The sequence below is a fragment of the Scophthalmus maximus genome, chromosome 6 (genome assembly GCF_022379125.1).
Source record: "Scophthalmus maximus strain ysfricsl-2021 chromosome 6, ASM2237912v1, whole genome shotgun sequence".
Lineage (NCBI taxonomy): Eukaryota > Metazoa > Chordata > Actinopteri > Pleuronectiformes > Scophthalmidae > Scophthalmus > Scophthalmus maximus.
The window spans coordinates 19,277,650-19,298,257 of record NC_061520.1 but is presented as its reverse complement, the minus strand read 5'-3'; the positions used below and the strand labels follow the sequence as shown (position 1 = coordinate 19,298,257).

General features: G+C 43.8%; 1 protein-coding gene across 3 annotated transcripts in view; it reads right to left on the bottom strand.

The window, feature by feature from the left end:
- slc25a26 (solute carrier family 25 member 26) overlaps nt 1-20,608 on the bottom strand; it is a 51,049-nt gene that overhangs the window by 13,718 nt on the left and 16,723 nt on the right. The window contains exons 6-8 of one of the 3 annotated variants that reach the window (XM_035632982.2): nt 6,789-6,863; nt 5,643-5,707; nt 3,746-5,044 (exon numbers count right to left, since the gene is read on the bottom strand). In XM_035632982.2, the coding sequence (XP_035488875.1) occupies nt 4,945-5,044; nt 5,643-5,707; nt 6,789-6,863 (240 nt within the window). In that variant the 3' untranslated portion in view covers nt 3,746-4,944. Of the gene's footprint in view, nt 1-2,085; nt 2,275-3,325; nt 3,371-3,745; nt 5,045-5,642; nt 5,708-6,788; nt 6,864-20,608 lie in introns of those variants that run through there. The other 2 variants (XR_007030832.1, XM_035632979.2) reach the window with 2 other exon arrangements.

Genomic DNA, 20,608 nt, shown 5'->3' with positions numbered 1-20,608 from the left:
GATCCCACTAAATCTCTACACATTTGGTCTGAATGACATCATTTTGAGGCACCACCATTTCTTGACAGACATTCATTGATTTCACTGAGAGAGAAAAAATCAGGTATGGTTGGTTATTTCTATGATTCAATTATGGTCACGAGCTCTGTGGAGACTTAAAAACCAAATATGAATTGATCCTATTGACATGTATCATCTTGATATATGCCCTATTGCTCTACACACACGCGTGGCTGGTGAACATGTGAGTATCAATGTCGGTGACTCACATTGTTGCATGGCATATTCCTTCATAACAATAAACGTACAGTAATTGTTGTTGAGTGACACTCACACGTACCCTGAATTAATCTGCGGGTGAAATTAGTGCCCAACAAATAACACTATTTATCATCTATCATTTCTGAGCAACATTTGGTAAAGTTTCAGTCACCTGCTGTTACAGTAAACTACTGAGTCTTAAAGAATAAGTTTTAGTTTAAAAAAAAAGTTTTAGTGTTGTAGGATTTGATGCAGCATTTACATTAGAGCTGCAACAATGAATCCAGTGATCGATTAGTAATTAACTACTAGATTAATTGGCAATATTTTTGATAATCGATTAATCGGTTAACGTTGGTATGAAAAAAAAGTCAAAATCCTCTGATTTCAGTTTCTTCAATGTGAATGTTTCCTGTTTTTTTTGCTCCTCTATGACAGTGAGCGGAATATCTCTGGTGTGTGGACAAAACAAAAAAGCATTGATTAATCAAGGAAATACTCAACAGATTAATCGATAATGAAAATAATAATTAGTTGCAGCCCAACATTTTTTTTTAAAATTTAGTCCAAAATATTCATCAATAGAGTTTGCAAAATTAAATTCATCGTGTATTGAACAAGAGACTACATATCTTAAGAGGCTCTACTGATCTTTAGCTGAAAACAAAACTGTACAGAAATTGTGTTTATTTATCAAAACTTGCAGATGTAATATTAAAAGCAAGTCAAACAGTAGGGAGTTCTGTGTCTAAACAAACACACGACTGCTCGCCCATATTCAACTGGCTACTGAGTGAAACCACCTGATGTTTTTGCTTTGAGAATGAACTCAGGATGGGGGGGGGGGGGGCTTTCTCCCCCTAGCTAGTTTCAGCAAAGCAACGAGGAGACGGACGACGCAAGGTTAGTCTTTGTATGAAATGCATGTGGACAGCTGGTTTGCCTCCGGCGCTGCAAGGTATGATTACTTCTCAGGGAGAGCAATTGAGAAACAGCACGGAGCGATTACTAATATTTTCTTTGTCCATCCCGGGGCCGCCTGCCCCCCCTGCAAGTTTAATCTGTGGCATCTTATCTCACTCTCCTACTGTCTCACACACACACACACACGTGGACATCACACAGGCGACGTGTGCGTGCGTGTGCATGCAAATGCAAACAAGTAAACCCGCAGAACATTACAGAAGAAAGGGGGACCGCCAGGGAGAGAGCTCTGGATGCGTCATGTGTATTCCATTAGAGGGCAGATTAAAAAAAGGAGATTTTGTTTTCCACATCAAAGGGCTCACGCTGGGGGATTCCTCTCCGTCTCTCTGCCTCACCGAGTGTCTCCCTCCCTTTTCGCTCCCCGTTTCATGAATAAATAATAAGGGGTAAACCTGGGAAAACAAACTCTTTGACCTGTGAACCCTCGTGTCACGGTCAGACCTCGCACCTGGACGACTTCCCACAGGAAAGAGGCGGCGGGTCTGTGTGCGTGTGTCAGCGCCTCGCATGTGTGCTCTTCTTTTTGTGCGTCTGCATTTGATCATTGCTTTTTAATTCGGGTTCCCATCATGCCTGTGACGCTCAATTCCCTGGATGTTTTTGTGGCTCTTTCTTGGTGTTCAATCATACGCCAAAAATGTTACACCCTCCCGTTTTGCCAATGTTGTTTTTGAGGTCAGAACAGATGGTGTAAACTGCACAGTTGAAAAACCACGATACTGTGAAATAAATGTGGGAGAGAAATTATTCACATGGAGTTTAGTGTCTGGTGTGAAAAGGCATTAAATCTCTACGCGGCGACAAATGCGTTAAATACTTTCATATCCTGCAACTTACTCAATTAATTGACCAAACTCCCTGACTCTTCCTGCCTGGAACAATGATCCTAGAAACCCAGGGACCAGATGAACTTAATGCACAGGATTTGCCTGCTGACTCTTCTCCCAACAGGCCCACAGCAGCCGGGCCAGTTGGTTTTCTCCCCTTTCCGGCTCTTTCTGGTTCTCTCACCGACAGCTGTGCTGGCTCGGTGCAAAATAAAAAGAAAGAGGCCATTACGCAGCACATTGCTATCCCACAGAGCAGCTGGGAGATCGTGCCACACACATCCAACTCTCCCCAAATTCCTTCACTCGGGCATTTTTTGAACTAAATCACACTATCATATGAAAGCTTTTGAACATCTTGGTGGTCATTCGGAAGGAAGGGCAGAAAAAGAAATTCCTGTTCGGTTGCAAGTAGCTGCGTTTTTCTTTTCTGCCCTCGGTTGGTCTCTGTCATAGTTTGTTTTTTAGAACACCATGTTGATACAGATAGAGGAGAGGAGAGGGGAGGAGAGGAAGAGGACGAGGAAGAGGAGAGAGGAGAGGTCCAGATTCCAGCAGTTCAGCTCTCCGCCAACGGACGAGTCCAGATGGCCCGGAGAGAAGAGGCCTTTTGACGGAGGGACAAAGAGACACTTGTGGACGACAAAATCGAACTCTCGCAAATGCAAACACACACACACAGCTGTGGCACGTATTGTTTCCGTTTGAGCTCGGGCCGTGAGCGCCCGACACCGATGAAATGTTTGACTGTCCGCCTCTCGTGCCCCTTGAGACATGATGTCACACCGACAAAACGCCTTTGCGAAAAGAGACATCTTTTAATGTGTTCAGGGTCACACAGTGAAGCGACCGAGGGGGCAAGGAGAGATGGGAGGGAAGAAAAGACATTAAGGAAGAGGTCAAAAGAGAGATGGGGGGGGGGGGACTGGACATCCTCAAAACTCATGATAACTGGAGGCTGGTTTGATGGTGGTTGGGACAACACATTAAAACGGGGTGTAAAGTCCCGTGTCCGCCTGCCACAATGATACAGGGGAATGCAGTGGGTGAGCCGGCTGTGAATGTGTCAGAGCATGAGCACGCTGTTTTAACTTAACTACGGATTTACCACGGAGGATGATTACTGTTGATGATGAACGAATGCTGCGGAGCGGTGCAGAGTGGAGGGACGAGGAAGGAATAAAACACACGGATATTAAAGACAAGAGAGGGAATAAAGTCAAACATTTATGGAGAGATCCGATACATACCTTTAAATATTCCCAGAGTGGAAACTGCACCAGTGAGAACGGGATCTGAAAAAACAAGGAGGACACAAAGTTTTAATCGTTGCGACTGTCGGCTTTAGTTTTTCGATTTTCTTTCAGGCTCATGTTTCATCTTTAACCTCCGAGCTCCTGCACTTGTCACTGCTGCCACCTCTCTCTGTTTCCTCTCACTGCTCCCTTGTTCCTTCTCACTGCTGATGATTAATGAATGAGACAGGCTTTGGTCTGACAGTCATGGATGGATGGATGGATGGATGGAGAAATATAGGGATAGAGGGAGGGTGTAAAGCGATGGTTGGACTGTGAGTGTGCCATTGAAAACACTCAAATCGCCTCGGGCAGGAAGTTTCCGCTGGAGGAAATCAATGGCAGTGCCAAGGCTGGGGGGCAAAAGATACACAGTCAGACCACACACAGACACACACACACACAGACAAGCGCGCACACGCACAGGAACACACACACACACACACACAGTTTCCTGTCATCTTACACTGCAGGACAGGAAGGAAGAGAGGGAATGAAAAGAAAAGCAGAGAGAGAAATAAATGGAGAGGCACTAAGTTGTGTCATCAGTCTTTTGATCACAGCAACAACAGGATCATTCATCCGCCTGTGTCGCCTCCGCCAACACGTCCCATCAAACTGCTGCGAGCACATGGGTAAAAGCTGGACTGATCCAACTGTGAGTCAGACGGAGCACAGCCAGCAGAACACACACACACACACACACACACACACACACACACACACACACACACACACACACACACACACACACACACACACACACACACACACACACACACACACACACACACACACACACACACACACACACACACACACACAGTGTTTATGCCACTTAATGAGCTTATTAACCACTTAGTCCAAATGAAGTGACCTCACATAAACACTGAAATCTGTGGTGGATTTAGTTAAAGGCTATCTGCTGCGTCCGCTCTCAGCGAGCATAAAACTTTTTTGGGGTCTTTTATAAACAGTTTCATCAAAGGCCACTTGTAAACAACAGTAGAGATATGAGCTGTCAAAACGAGTAAATTCAATTGAGCGGAGCAAATTACATTTCTGAAATGAACTGATAAGAGATAATTGTCCTGACGTGTACATGGCAGGTTTTTTTTCTAGTTTGAGATTTTTCATACTTGTAAATAACTTATACGAGTCATCTATATATTTAAAAAAACTAAAACATGACAACTTGTGAATGGATGATGTGGGGCTGGCGCAGCATCACTAAGTTCCTCTGTTTCCTCTTCCTATGGTTAGTTAATTTGGACTTTTAGATGTATTTTTTGGGTGGTTACCATAATAACTCTAGCTCCAAATTCCACCACAGTATGAAGAATATATCTCATTTTATGTATCCTTTTTTTTGTCACAGTCACACTTTATTGTTGCTTTATGAAGCAGGCCTGGTACACAAAGCTAACAAATGTGCTCGTGGAAACGCTTCGTGACCATGTGGTCGATCCAGGCAGACAGAAATTCTCTCAATCCTCAGAGATGATCTGAAAAAATATATATACGTATCTGACGGGACTGGAGGGTCTGGTATCCACCTCCCCAAAAAAGGGGTGTTATATGATGAAGAGGGAGTACACTTCTGTTTTCCAACTGTGGTGAGATGAGAGTGAGCAAAAGTGCACCTGTCTTTTATTACCGTCACGATGTGTTCTGCTTCTCCAGGCCAGGGAGAGACGGACAGAGGGGGAGAGGGATAGAGAGAGAGAGAGAGAGAGACAGAAAAAGAAAGAAATAGAAAGAGAGTGAGAAATGAGGGTTGTTTTGGTAACAGCCAACTGAAACGAGCGTATAAGACAGAGACAGACTGGTTCTGCAGAGGATCTGGACAGACTGACCCTCCACTGATTTATGACTACGTTTGATACGTGTGTGTGTGTGTGTGTGTGTGTGTGTGTGTGTGTGTGTGTGTGTGTGTGTGTGTGTGTGTGTGTGTGTGTGTGTGTGTGTGTGTGTGTGTCCCGGCCGAGATTGAATGTCTGAAAACCAGATGGGATCTGATTAAAATTGATAAAGCATCTATAGGGACGGCTGAGGGTGCACGCACACACGCACGCACGCAGGCAGGCACACGAAATATGAATGAAACTGAGCAGATGTGGCAAATGGCAGGACAGAGGTGTGTGTTCGTTAGTTTGAGTTATGAAATCAAACACACAGGGTGTGGGATATCTGAGCCAATCACTGAAGTGTGTTATTTAATCTACTTCTAAACTGTTTTGTGCTCATCTCGCATCAAGAAGCAATAACTTACCAACATAACGGCTGGTGAAGTGATGGGAGGAAATGAGAGTAAATGATGAGAATAAAATCTCTCTGCTGGAGGAGAAATGAAGAAAGGATGAGAGAGAGAGGGGGGGGTCGGTAAAGAAAGGGGTCGGACATGTAATCACACTGACGATCCCAATCAAAATCATCAATTGATTTTCTATTGAGCTGAGAAATGTTTTCAGTGCAATTACATTTTTAACCACAACAGCAATCCCAATGTCACTGCGCCTTTTTTTTTTTCTTCTAGCCTTGCTTTTGTTTCGGTGATAATAAGGCATTTTAACAATGTCATTATAATTAGCTACACAGGTACAGTATGAGACACATCAGACATGTGAAAACTCTGTTCTTAAGGAATTATGTGTGACAGTTCTTGTGTAATGTGTTTTTTCACAATGGTTTTGGGGCATTCATATACCAGCTGCAAAAAATATTGACGTCACCATCTTGCACTACTGAGGGGTATGCTGCTGAAACATGATCATACCACTAGTTTTACTTGATGTCAACAGCTTTGACACCATTTCAAAATGTAAGTCCCAAACTGGACTTACATTTCAAATGTAAGTCCAGTTTGGGTAAGACACATTGGCTTATGTCCAACCTTCCCTCACCTCTTCCCGATTTGAAGTCGATAGGTTTAACAGCAGATTCTTTAACTATGTTTAGGGATGTTTTTAAATCAGTTACTGAGGACATCATCTCAGATGTTTCTGGTTTCGAGGATATTGTAATCTGTGACTTTGACGCTCGACAAAAGGTCTTTTCATCAAACTTACTTAATACAACACTTTTTTTGATTCCAGATTTTATTCTTCCGTGTATGGATTTCAATTTAATTGGTTTTCTCAAATGAAAAGTTTATCATTTTTGTTTTACAATTGGCCAAAGTATTTTAGATTCAAAACATATAGAGTATGTACAGTATCACATATTAGCTTGAGGGAGTGTTTGAAATCAACTGTAAATGTCCTACAGGGGAGGTCATTTTGCCCTTTCATAAAAACTGATTTAAAATGGAAAAAAAAAAACTGTGAGCCAACCATCAGTGAGTCTTCACCAAAAAACAAGCACAGGATATATTTTAATAATCAATCAAACATTTTCAGTTTTGAGATAGTTAATTTACCCTGTGCAGATCAGGGGCCTGGTGTGTGGCTCCAGGCCACGGTGAGGGCCCACCTGGTAGTGACGGGTGCTGAACCTGAAGTCAAGAGGGGACACTTTCCCTTACCGCTGGGCGAGTGGACAAACCGCATGGTTTTGATTTTCTAGAGTTACAGAGAGGTCTGCTACAAGTGTTAAGGGCATATTTGGACTTCTGCTACGTCATGGCAGACAAGCACACTGCCATGCAGGCGGCCAGGTTCGTGCTGCACTCGGCTGGCATGAAAGCAGCCAGGCAGCATAAAATCCACACTGTTCCATGGTGCTAACTGCCGACTCCGTCTCATCCACACTGACTCACATCATGCTTCATGTGTGCGCATGCGTGTCATGATAAATAGCCTAAAAACAATGGAAAAGAGCTGTCTGTCGGCAATCACGAGGACAGAAACGCAATCCTGCTATTTAAATCATCCTTACATCATCACAATGTTCACTGGCAAAGCTAATAAAGAGGATGTATGGGGTTTTTTTTTACATTCTGTTTCAGTGTATAATTTCACAGACAATAAACGTGAAGCAGTAATTTAGAGGATCGGTTAGCGAGAATCACGGCCCCGAAGGCAGAGCAGCACTGATGTTTATGTCCTTTTAAAAAGGACTGAGGTTTTCCTTCGCCTGCCAAAACTTTACAAGCTCGCTCAGCTACGCCAGTCAGCGCACTTCCACAGCCACATGAGCATCCGAATTGTGACTATCACCAGGGTGATGAACGAGCGCGCGCACGCACGCACGCACGCACGCACGCACGCACGCACGCACGCACGCACGCACGCACGCACGCACGCACGCACGCACACACACACACACACACACACACACACACACACACACACACACACACACACACACACACACACACACACACACACACACACACACACACACACAGCATTAACAGGTTGTTGAGGGCTGTGAACATGGCCTATCACTTGGCAATAAAACACACACGCATACACACCAGATGCTGTAGAAAATATTTTTTTAAGAGGGAGAACAGCAGATTTGATTGGACAATCGGTTGGTTGATTACTTTGGCCTGGACTGAAATGTCCCAACAGCTCTTAGTCACTGTGATGGACGTCGTCTTAACCATTTAATGCAATCTAGTAGAATAAATTATTAGGAATAACAGGTAGATTAATTGATGATTAAAACAACCTCGCCTTTCCCCCCACCACTCCCATCCAACTCCAGCTAGAGTATTTTAAGGATAAGATATTTTTTTGTTAGGATAAACCAATCTGCCGGATTAGACCAGGCCCTTTATTCTAGAGTGAAGCTTTGAGGAGATGATTCAGCCAGACTTGGACAAATCTCAAGTTCACACATATGTCTGGGCCTCTGTTTTGTTTCCTATTCTAAATCCTTTTTCCTCGCCTGCCAACCTTCTCCACCCATATGACCACTCCCCCCTTCCTAAATACGACTTAGACTCACCAAAATAAATAGTAAGGAAGGATTACAACCGATCACCTCTGAAGTTACAGCTAATAGGTACAATTTTATTGACATGATGCCAAACTATGGCTCTGCATCTGGGTCAAAATATAAAAATAAAAAAAACATCTGTGCCCTCCAGCCGGCCACTGGGGACAGGACTCTTGCTGGGAAACACATGACCAGCTCACACACTGGCATGCTACACTGCATGAGTGTGTCTCGCAATTTGGTATGAAAATGTTGGTGCGCTTGGTCATATTTCTACTGGTGTGTGTGTTTATGTGCGTCTGAAAAGCAGCTTTATATGTTGGCTGGCTGACGCACATTGTAAATGATCAAACCTGACAGTGCCACTTGCTGTGACTGTCAGGTACGATATTATATGAATATGGAGATTGCGTCTGCTGTGTCATTCTGCTGACAGTGCTCAAGTTGGTGTGTGTGTGTGTGTGTGTGTATACGCATCTTTGCCAGCTGTATTAGCGCTTACTTTATTAGTATTCAGAGAGGCTCCGAGCTGTCACAGGTCCTTAGGCACTCAGCGGAGGGCAGGAAAAACACATGTCAAAATATATTCACATTGAGCCTGATTGCCGGCGAGCCAGTTGGCTGCAATTTGACAAATGACTTTTAATAGGTCATACCGCAGCCTGTGCATACTGATGAGTACTTAGACGCAGACAGGAAGAGTACAGGAGATGGATATTAAGATGGGGAGACAAGCAGACAAATGTGTGGATGCCAAAGCAACAGATGAGAAACATTACTCATCTTTTCCAACAGATTTCTTTCCAAAAAACCCCTCATCCCTCAATGTTCAGAGCTTTAAAACATCGCCCTACTGCTACTGCGGATTTACTCTCCAGAACTTCACTGGAAACCACAATTCAGACGCTTTCCAACAAAACGCCGTAACGTTTCTCAGCACGATGTCTAATATTTAGCATAGTTACAGTTTCATTAGCATGACATAATGCCAGACTGTACCCACAGCTTAACAGGACAACACACTAGAGACTGGCCGGGCCAGTTTGTTAAAATAGGCAACAAGAGGACAACATATGGTTAATTGTTCAACCACTGCTCTGAACTAAGTTGTCATTTTCCCATGCAGCGCACCACGTTGTTTAGATAGTAAATGTACTTGAGAGTGTTTGTCTTAAAACGAGGTGCGTTCGGGCCGCGTTGTTATCTTGGAGCAGCAGAGAGCGATTGCACAATAGACAAACAAAAAAACAGAAGCCTGCACGGCGAAAGGAGTTTGACCTCCTCTGATTCAACAAAGGAAGTGGCGGTGTGATTAGTGTTACAGGGCACAATGGTGGTGATTAAGATGTCGGTCAACTGAGTCGAGTTCAACTTAATGGGACGTTGTTGCACAATGGCCTGTGCACTGGCATCAAACAAAGCCTGGGAGGCTTGTTGGCAACACATTGCCGAATGAGTTCATTTGTAAGAAAAGTGTTTTTGTCATATGTACTCAGTTATACGATTGAGACACAAGGACACCTTACAATATGTGAAAACAAGTAGGACACTTAAATAGAATGTACACTTTAACTCCATAATGAATTGAGAGGATCCGCCTTAAGTAATTAGACTGTGAGTGTGCGATGCTATCGTGTGAAGTATTTACTTAATTTCAACAATAATTTCAGCTGCAACCTCAGTGGAAAATTCACATAGCATATCAGGATGAAATATTAAAACATTAAATCAAGTGGTATGCATTAATAGCTCTAACCCTTAACACTGAGTTATTGAAAAAATATGATTCTTCTCATTATCCAATTTTCATATGAAATATTAGCCACGTTAAAATCCAATAATATGAGGTGTGTCCTATTTGTCCACTGTAGTAAAACATCTTTGTTGATTAAGAGTCAGTGGGTCACGTGACATGGAAGCAACTGAAAACAATTCAGTTATCCTCCATTCAAAAAGGAATTTATTGACCGTCTCTAAGAGAAGGCCCTGTGGCGAGGACTCAGAGGACGTGTCTGCTACATCCAGAGTGGATATGGTAAATGGTAAATGGACTATATTTAAACAGTGCTATTCTAGTCTTATTGACCACTCGAAGCCCTAACAGTACAAGTCACATTCACCCACTTTCATACAGCGCTGCTATTGAACAAGCTTTTTCTGTCACATTCACACACTGTTGCAAAAGCAGTCTGAGGTAATTTAGAGTTAAGTGTCTTGCACAAGCAAGGAAGCAGTGATCGAAATCTGCCGACATTCAGGGCAGTGGACGAGCCACGGCCGTCCAATCTGCCGAATGTCAAACCTAAAACTAACCAGGCCATCTCCAAATGTGACTGCATTGTTTCTCGACAAGATCGTGTGTGTTTATATCGGGTATCACCCTGTTAACCACGAACATAACCTGCTAGGAGCAGTTAAGAGATGAGTTGTTCAGTGTCGTGGCAACATACCTCAGGTAAAAGCTATCCACCCTTCGTAATACGGGTTGATTGTGAAGTCGGGTGTGACTTCACAAAGTTACCCCAGGAGTTACCCTGATAAGTCAGTAACATTGGTTCTTAGTACAGGCCTCTGGTCAGAAGTCAGAGCTGCATGATGTCACTGTTACTGTAAGGCCGCATCATCAAGACAGTTATATGTGTCTACATATGCAGACGCACAACGCGCATACACTCATACTTCTGAACACAGACGATCTGTGGAAGGTGAATTCAAAAATGCAAGATGACCTCTCTTTACAGTGTGATACTTGAAAGCACCTCACTTTTCACAATGGCTATTTCAAAATCAATTGGCTTGTTTACACTGCAATCATGCCGCAAGATTAGTCTTTGTGGAAACAAGTAAGCCACCTCACTAAAGCCCTCGTCAAAACTTAAATTATATGGTATATAAAAGTTAATAACAATATGACACCCAAGTTTAAGTTAAGTGACATCAAGAAAACAGTGACATACAGTATGCCTTCCCAGATTTTACAGCTACATTATGAAATCCCGGACACAAATAACACTATTTCGAAAACCACTACTCACAACTCTAACTCAAGACAGTCAAGGAGCTGTGGTGCAACCTTGAGCCTAACAACTCACACACTCCTTCTGCTGCATTCTTGCCACCAGATGTGGAGCAAATGAGCAGAGCAGCAAATGATTCATCAGCCAGAGAAGTCTGCTGGAACGTTGTTAGTGCTCGATACCGAGTGACCATTCCAAATCCATTTGGCAAAACCTCCTGAACCCGTGGATTTGGAATAAACCAAATGCACCATTTCAAAATGGGACCATATGTACTCCCTCATGTTTAATTTATACTGAATAAATGGCTTCTTTCAAATGTTTAAGCAGTAGTTGTTAAGAAATTCTGAGTCACTAAAAGAGTTTAGGTTGAGATTAGAACACATTTACAGTCTCGTTGTGGTTTCTTTGTCTCATTCACAGTATTTTTCAAACTGCTTTACAGTCCAGTCCCAGCATGTCCTCGTACTCCGATACGATTTTAATCGGAGTAAAGTTGACATCTGGACATTGTGAAGACAGAGTTGGACACTTTTGCAACCACAGTCAGTCAAAAAGTGAGATGAGATTTTATTTTTTCATGGTAGCAACAATGACAGCTGGCCAAGCCGGTCACCAGGGCTTTGGATGCTGAGGATCTCTGTGAGAGAGGCAATCAGAAAGTTCAACAGTGGCACGCTCACATCCTGGTTAGACAAAGGAGGAGAGGAGAGGAGCAGGTTTTAAGAATAAGCACGTGAGTGAGATGATAAACTGAGGAAAGTGAGGAATCGCTGTGGCCCATATGAAGATCAACACAGATGTCCATTATGTGGAGCAAAGTCCCAAAATCGAAGTCTACATTTACTACCTGCTAAAATAACGAGCTGGATTTGCATGTGAAAGTCATACTAGCATGCGCACGCAAGCAAGCACGCACGCACGCACGCACTTCTCTGACAAACATTCAGACACACCCGCATTCCTCATGCTGCATGTCAAAGAAGTATGACGAGGAGCTGACTGTGGTGACACGCTGATAACAAACAGACAGAGATCAGATTTTAATATGTTGAAAGTCGATAAAGTCATTAATCATGTCAGGGAGGCAGGTGGTGTTGGACACGACTGTATGTTACTGTGCCAAGTGTTTAACCTCAGTCCTAGAAAATCACTGAGCGGGAAGAAACCAGACCTGTTTGTCTGTCAGTTGAGGGACAGTGGAGGCGAATATATGAACACGTGCACGCACAGCCACAAAACAATCACAAGACGAACACTGCACAGCAAGTGAGTCATCACAAGCTAATACACACACACAGGCTTGTTGCTGGCTAGTGCTACTCTAATGAAGTATGACAGATGTGCGATAAGGATGCATGTTGAAATGACCCGGAGCTCGGAATAATCGGCTGCATTCATTTCTCCATAATAACCCAGCTGGACTTGTTTTGAATCGGGCCAGGGGATGAAATAACATTTACATTTTAAAGATGATTTTAATGTTGATATAGGCCATGATATGGAAAACATATGTACTGTAAGAAAAATCTTACTGATGCTTACTGCAATTCATTATGTTTCAAGACCTAAAACGCATAAAAGCTGTCTAATGTTGGGGAGATTTTATGCTGTGCTGTATAATTGAATTATACAACTTGGTCCCTGTTGCAACCACAGGTGGACTGTTAATTATGTTTCCCCATCATGGGCAGCTTTACCTATGTTATGTAACTAAACACCAGACCCAAGTCGTGTTTGCACATGTCAACTAATGTCACACCTAGTTGCTGCGGCGGCGACGCACGTTACACCTGACAGTGCTGCAAAAACCCCTGGCTAAACACTGGAGCACAGGAGGAATTTGTTTTATACAGTCCAGTCAGAGAGGGCCAGTGTGTGTGTGTGTGTGTGTGTGTGTGTGTGTGTGTGTGTGTGTGTGTGTGTCAGCTAAGTACACCTCAGGGACAGAGCGTTTCAGAGCCTTTTTAATAAATAAACAAACATAAATAAAGTTGATCGATAAAAGGAGCCTGATCCGGCACTCCAGGCCTGTGTTTGGCTTTTCACCTCATAAGAGAGGCCTGGGTGAGAAAGACAGGGAAGAAGAGGGGGGGGGGTACCAGGGAGAGAGAGGGTTGGATTACTTCTCTCCTGGTGGTTGCATAGTGCTGGTTAGTGGAAGATAAGGCCTGCTCTCCCTGTAACAGTAAGCAGACATGCATATGCTCATGACTCAGCACACACACACACACACACACACACACACACACACACACACACACACACACACACACACACACACACACACACACACACACACACACACACACACACACACACACACACACACACACACACACACACACACACACACACACACACACACTTTGTCTTCACACTCCTCTGAGGCCTACTTCACACAAATCATATGCTTATCCAAACCTAAGCCCGTATCACATACAAAGCATGACTCCCCCTGTGCTCAGCGCTGTTCCCCAAGACCTAAATTTGTCACAGATTAGGGAGTGTTGGAGGCCAGGCAGTTGTGTGCATCCTCCTGCATGAGCACGTGTCCCTTTAAGGCCTATACTGCGTAACTATGAGGAGTGTTCAGCCCTGAGCGACGAGTGATCACTCATCCCAACCTTTCCAGCTCACTGGCGCTGTAGAAACTAGAAAGAGTGTGACTGCACTTGCTGAAGAATTCCACCTGACAGTTTTGAATGCCAAGGGCAGCACGGTGTGTGTGTGTGTGTGTGTGTGTGTGTGTGTGTGTGTGGGGGTGTATGGGTGTGTGCATGTGTCTGTTTGTGTGTGTGTGTGTGTGTGTGTGTGTGTGTGTGTGTGTGTGTGTGTGTCTGTTTGTGCGCGTGTGTGTGTGTGTTCGTGTGTGTTTGTGTGTGTGTTCGTGTGTGTGTGTGTGTGTGTGTGTGTGTGTTTAAACAAGTCAAACTAGGGAGAGGTTTCATCGCCGGCACTTCTCCCTCCATCAGCCAATCAAATCGCAGTTGACCCTATTTCCATAAGCTACAGCAGCCCGGCAAATGTCGGCACAAGGCCGTAATATTCCTGACAAATTAGGACTTGTTCTGAGGTGGAGGGGTCGAGACAGAGGAAGCAGAGGAAGAAAAGGAGTGGGTGGGTGGGGGGGACGGACAGCGTGCTGGCAAAGATTCAGGAGAGCAATTCCATAGACATGAGAGATATGCTTCCAAGGAAATTGTGAATAATATTTTTGTTGTCCTGGTTATTTTTTTCTTTCCCCCACCTGTGTGCAGCTTGTTGCTTCAAAATGGACATGTAATTCAGCAGGGACAGACAAAATTGCAAAGTGCAAAAAAAATTGCAAAATGCAAAAAACTCAGACAAAAAGGCAGTTCCATGCATATTCTATGAAACAAACGCAAATGCCATCTACATTGCATTTGTCTGCATGCTAACAGTTGCTATTTGCATGAAAGAAAATAACTGATATAATTCTTCCTCCAATAAGACTGTTTTCTTCTTTAATGTTAAAAACAAGACGAGTTTGTGTCTGTCATAGCCACTGACAGATGGCATCAATGTCAGAGTGCATATGAGCCGATGAATGGCCCTGTGGTTTGACACAGAAGTGCCCTGAGGGTCAACCAATTAGCTGCTGACAGGAAGTGAGATGTATGGCTGCTTGAGGACATGGCCGAGGCTGGCAGTCAGACGTGGGAGAGGGGACCGAGTGTGAATGTGTTGGTGGCGGTGATTCTGCAGAGTTGGCCTAACAACACATTGGCATTCGTAGAGGCAGCCGAGCATCGCGCTTCTTCCGTTTCTTAGCGGCAAACAATCCCTGAACCGACTGACCAAGGCTCGGCATCATTAACTAAGTCATAGATTTTAAAAAAGCTCAAATTTCACAGGTTTCAGCTGCTGCACAAAGTGTGTTTGACGAAGCCATTTTTTCCCCAATTGTGTTTTTAGACAAAACACGCAGCTGAATGGTGCCAACAATGCAAATGAACAGCAGGGAGTGAGTTTAGTGATGATGACATGTGGACACATGGGTGCAAGAACAGCACTTCTCCCTTCTAAGACAAACTGAGAGTGTGTTTATTGATACATGCGACACACACTGGGGAACACATAAAGCACTGCTGTTGATTTACAGACCAAGGCTCAACTGCAATGTTAACCTGACAGGTCAAGAGCAAACAAAGTCGCAAACCACACAGCTCTAGTCACCCAAATCAGCACATTACGGCAGACTGAACTTCACCAGGCACTGCATATTTTTGTCAGACTCTAAATGTATGTTATGCCTTAGAGTCTCAGCATAAGGGCGGGAAAATAAACTCATTATTTGGTCTTGAACTTCCCACTCGCAGAAAAACAGCAGTTCAATTATTTGGAATCTTAAAGGATCATGTCAAGTCACGATTCGACATACAGTCCGTCAGACGAAGCATTTACACACCATCAGTGGTTTACTGTAAGCAGGCATCAGCAGACATTGCAGGAACAGTTAAAAATAGCCATGTAGCCAATAGCCTCCAAGAGGAGGAAGTTCTGCATTCATTTTCCAGGGCGATATATGATGACATTGTTAAATTTAGTTATATTGTTGTTATAGTGACAGTGATGATGAGAGTGTTTCCCTTTAAAGGAAAATTAGGCTGCTTGCTTTGATATGTCCAGCATGGCACACACGTATGCCTGTGGGAAAACACACATGGCAGACACACACAAACACACACACATATGGGAGCGATGCCCATAGCAATAACACAGAGAGAATCATTCCAGCAATGATTCCTGAAGGCAAACTGAAATGTTTCTCTCCTGGTTTCTTTCTTTCTTTCTTTCTCACACGCAAGCACACACACACTCTCTCTGCTGGGAATCAGATAAGCACAGCACAGCTGGAAATAACTGAATCTCCATAGAGAGGAGTGCGTATACTGGCAGTGACACAACCAGTTTGAAAACACACACACACACACACACACACACACACACACACACACACACACACACACACACACACACACACACACACACACACACACACACACACACACACACACACACACACACACACACACACACACACACACACACACAAATAGATGAGTCTGCCAAACAAATCCATGTATGGACACTATCACTTTGTCAAAGGCCTCGACAAAACAAAACATAACGATGAGCTGCACCATCATTATAGGAGAAAGTTCAGAGAGACTTTAAGATAAGAACGCTTGACCGTCTCACTGTGTAATCCAGCTTGCCACTGACTCACTGATTTTCAGTTCAGAAATACTGCAGCGTTGCACCAATATCTAATATCCAAACCTAATGTGGTTAAAAGAAAAAAGATATGAATGCAAGGATATGTGTCACAAAGTTTTTCACCTATCAGCAATTATTATACTGGTTTCCAGCAGCTGTTTTAATGAAAAATGTTTGTATAGAAGCTTTGATGATATTGTGGAAACGTGTTTCCTAACCACAATCCTTGATTGTGTGTAAACGAAAAACTGAAACCCATTGACAGCAGTTTCACTGACACAAAACCGCCTGCTGGTGCCACAAGACGAGAGGTGAGGGAATCTCCAAGGTCAGAAGGATTCATCCTCTGAAAACTATGGATGTCTGTGAAAAATAGTTCCTGCCAATCATTTTTGTGTGTAGCGGTTGAGATCGGTCATTACATAAATGAACACGTTGAATCTGCCGATTGTACTCGAGGCGTTTACTGATGTTATTAGGATTCTTCCACTGAAGACCTTTAATGTTGGAGTTATCAATATATTCTATATTTGAAGGGTTAGTGACCTCAAAATCAAAAGTGTCAACTTCATATTGAAACCAAGTAAAAAAGTCCTGGGATCACCCACAATGGTCTTTTGCCAGAAGAATGCTCCTTTCTGTTGCTAAAAATATTCTCATTGTTGCTACCAAATGTTTATTAAAAATATATATATTTTTTAAATCTGACAATATTTGAATTGTTATTGTGGCATATTAGGCACAAATACTAAACTAAGCCCCCCGGCACACATAAAGAACAGCTGAGTGTTGAATTATGGATTGGTTTGAACTCCCAACCTCTGCTGGGGTGTGTGAGGTAAACGCCCGTGGTGCGGGGTGACACTTTATATTTCTTTTTTTCCCACTGAACGCTAAGCAGTGACATCACAGCGTGACCCTTGACCTTCAGGTGGTTTGTTCCAGATGCTTTCGGGTCGTAAGCGCTGCGGCAAGCAACACGATGATTGTGGCTGAGGAAAATGGGGGGGCAGGCCTATGGCTGGCTGAGTAAAGGGGGGTTGGGGGCAGGTGCTTCTTCTGGAGAGTCTCATGTGTGCAAACTACAACAACCATAATCATAATGCAATTGAAAAATCCAACACAGTGTCGGAGTTTAAAATGATTTGGGGGGTGCCTCTCACGAAAGTGCAGTGGTGCTGTTTAAAGTGTTACTGTAGGTTAACCTCTAATTACTGGGTTGTTCCCCGTGTCTGACTATTGCACTGCACTGATTGATCCTCCTTCCACTCCCTCGACTCTCGCTCTCTCCTATCGTTCCAGGATAAAGTGAAAATAAGACGATACTGTTATTTAAGAGTGGGCAGCTGTGGTTCAGGAGGTCAAGTGGGCCGCCAACCCTAATCGGACGGTCAAAGTGTCCTTGGGCAAAATGTACCAGATGTGCTCGAGCGTGAGTGAACGAGAAGCAATAAACATAGAAGCGCCGTACGAATGTGTGTGCAAATGGATGATAGTGACTACATGACTGTTTACCATGTGTCTGACCGAAGTGTTAACTCACGCAAAGGTTTCTTTCAGTGACTTAAGAACGGGCCCGATGGGTTGTACTGTAATTAGGCCATCAAGGTATTATGTCACTTTAATGTCTGCTAAACTCAAGAGGAGCAGGTGTCCAATTCAAACTGAATCTGCATTGCAAGTGCTGCAGCCTGGGGAATAACGCATCACTCTCAATCTTGTGTGCTGACAACACATTCCAACATGCAGGAGCACGGTCTTGACACTCATTTCCTTCAGCATGACATCCAAACCACCGCTGTCCCTTTTCCATCCCTCCCTCCCATGTCTGCAAACCCCCCCCCCCCTCCCTTGGCTGCGTGCTATTAGAAACACATGTGGATCACCAACGTTTTTCTGCTTGGGTTGAGACAAACATGCGTAAAGTTGTGGGAAGCAAACATAGCCCCGAATCCCTGAGAAACACACACATTAACATGGCCACTGTGGTCATGAATACCGCACTCACTCACGCACGCACGCACGCACGCACGCACAAAGTCGTAGGTCATGTTTGGAGACTTACATTTATTTCCTGGAGATTCACCCTGACCATAACCACTACTTGCCCAACCATAACCCTAACTGTAACCCTTAACCACTGACCTAAACATTTTCCCAATTGGGGAAAAAAACTGTCCAAATTGCCCAATTACTGATAGGTAACGTTTGCCAAGGCTTTTTGTTTGTTTGTTGTTTGGTTGGTTGGTTTGTTCGTCAGCGGGATAACACAAAAACTACTGAACAGATTTACATGACACTTGGTGGAAGGATGGGACAACAAAGAAGCAGCCATTCAATTTTGGGATGGAGGCGCAGATACAGGAAATGTTATATCACTTTCTTTAACATTGGAGGAATAATGCAAGGATCTTGATGAAAAAAATAGAGTGTGTGCGATTTCAGATCTAGCAGATTTAAAGTATGCGCTCTCCTAGTTTTTAGTCTGAAATTTTCTATATATATATATATATATATTTAGCAGAGAGGAGAAGCATAAAAACAACTTGAGCTATCAAAAACAACTGTCTTTTTCCTGAAAAGCTTTCCTGGCAGTCGATATCGGTAATAAGTCTCTGCACAGAAAATCACAGAGAATCCCTGCATTACGAGTTATATCCACAATGATGGATTTTTGAGTGGATCGAATAGCTCGGTGGGGACAAACGTACTCAACATTAGTGTGTGATCCATGGGTCTCAGTGGCACAGGCTTCCGATGCATCATCCTCAGCAGGGAAAACACAGACGCCCCTGAACTGTCTACGTGGGGCTCAGACAGCATGGCAGCTCACTCCTCGAGCCCGTCCGACTGTAGAACTCATCAATAAGACCACATGTTGATCTAAGGAAGGTTACTGAAGTTTTGCCAGATCTGCAGCCCGGGTCCTCTTGTCAATGTGCACCCCGACGGGACGAGATATACGAGGGGGATAGATTGCTCTGAATGCACTGGCGAGCATGGACGTATGATGAGGCGCAGAAAACTAAAAATGTGACGACACAATTGCGTTCACTCAACTGCGTTGATGTGAACGACAGGTGCGGCCAGTCACTGTGACCAGGAGGCCATCAATCCATTATAGAGAGTAAGGTCGGGAGTAAACCATCAGTCCCCGGAGTGACACGTGTGGTAAAGTGATAGAGCTCATCCGGTGACAAAAGAGGAATTGTTCCCCGTGGCTGGAGCCGGCCAACACTCTTTTTAACATGGGTCAGCTCGACCTGCAAACAACTCCGACAGGAACACCGTTCAACTCTCATATTCCATTACTCAGGCAGGTAGACAGATTCCTCACAGATGTGAAAACTGTTACCGCTCACAATATGAATAGACACATCAGGCTGCGTCCTCGATTTAGTCAGGGTCTGGAATTAACTTTTTCCACCGGGTGGCTGGTGGATGAAAAATAAAAAAAATGCACCAGTCAAGCATTTTTTTTTTTACCAGCAAAAATAATAAGTTGCCTAATACACTTTTGTTTGCAGCTATTGTTGGCCGTCTTTGAATTCCAGCGCAAGAATCTTAAACATTTCCACCTAAGTGTTAGGTGGAGTAGTAGATTGATGTTATCAATAACCATCCCCCTCTTTCCATTGGCTGGCTGGCACTTGTCAGATCTCATCGACCGACTCAAGGAACAGGTGTATTAAGGGTTTGTGCAAAGCAGCGTGCTGAGACTCTTAAGTTCAGCTGCTGCACCCGTCTGCCGTCTTCCTTTTCTTGTTGAGAGCTGCTCAGCCGCCTACCTCCATGTTGCTTCGCTTGTGACCGACCATAACGACAAAACAACCTGTGCTATTTTGCTTGGCCGCTTAGCGGGGATCCGTTTCAGCTGGCTGCTGAAAGTAAGGCTGAAGGTAAGCCCCAAACAAGCTATTACCATCCACCTTTCTGGTTCTTCTCTTAGTGGACACGATTGTCTTTCACGTGGACACTTTATGTAACACAAGACTAGTCTCAAAAAGAAAGAGAGCCAACTGCTTGTCCTTGTAAAATGGCCAGCAGTTGTGTTATAACAACAAAAAAGTCATAGGTTCAAATCACAAAC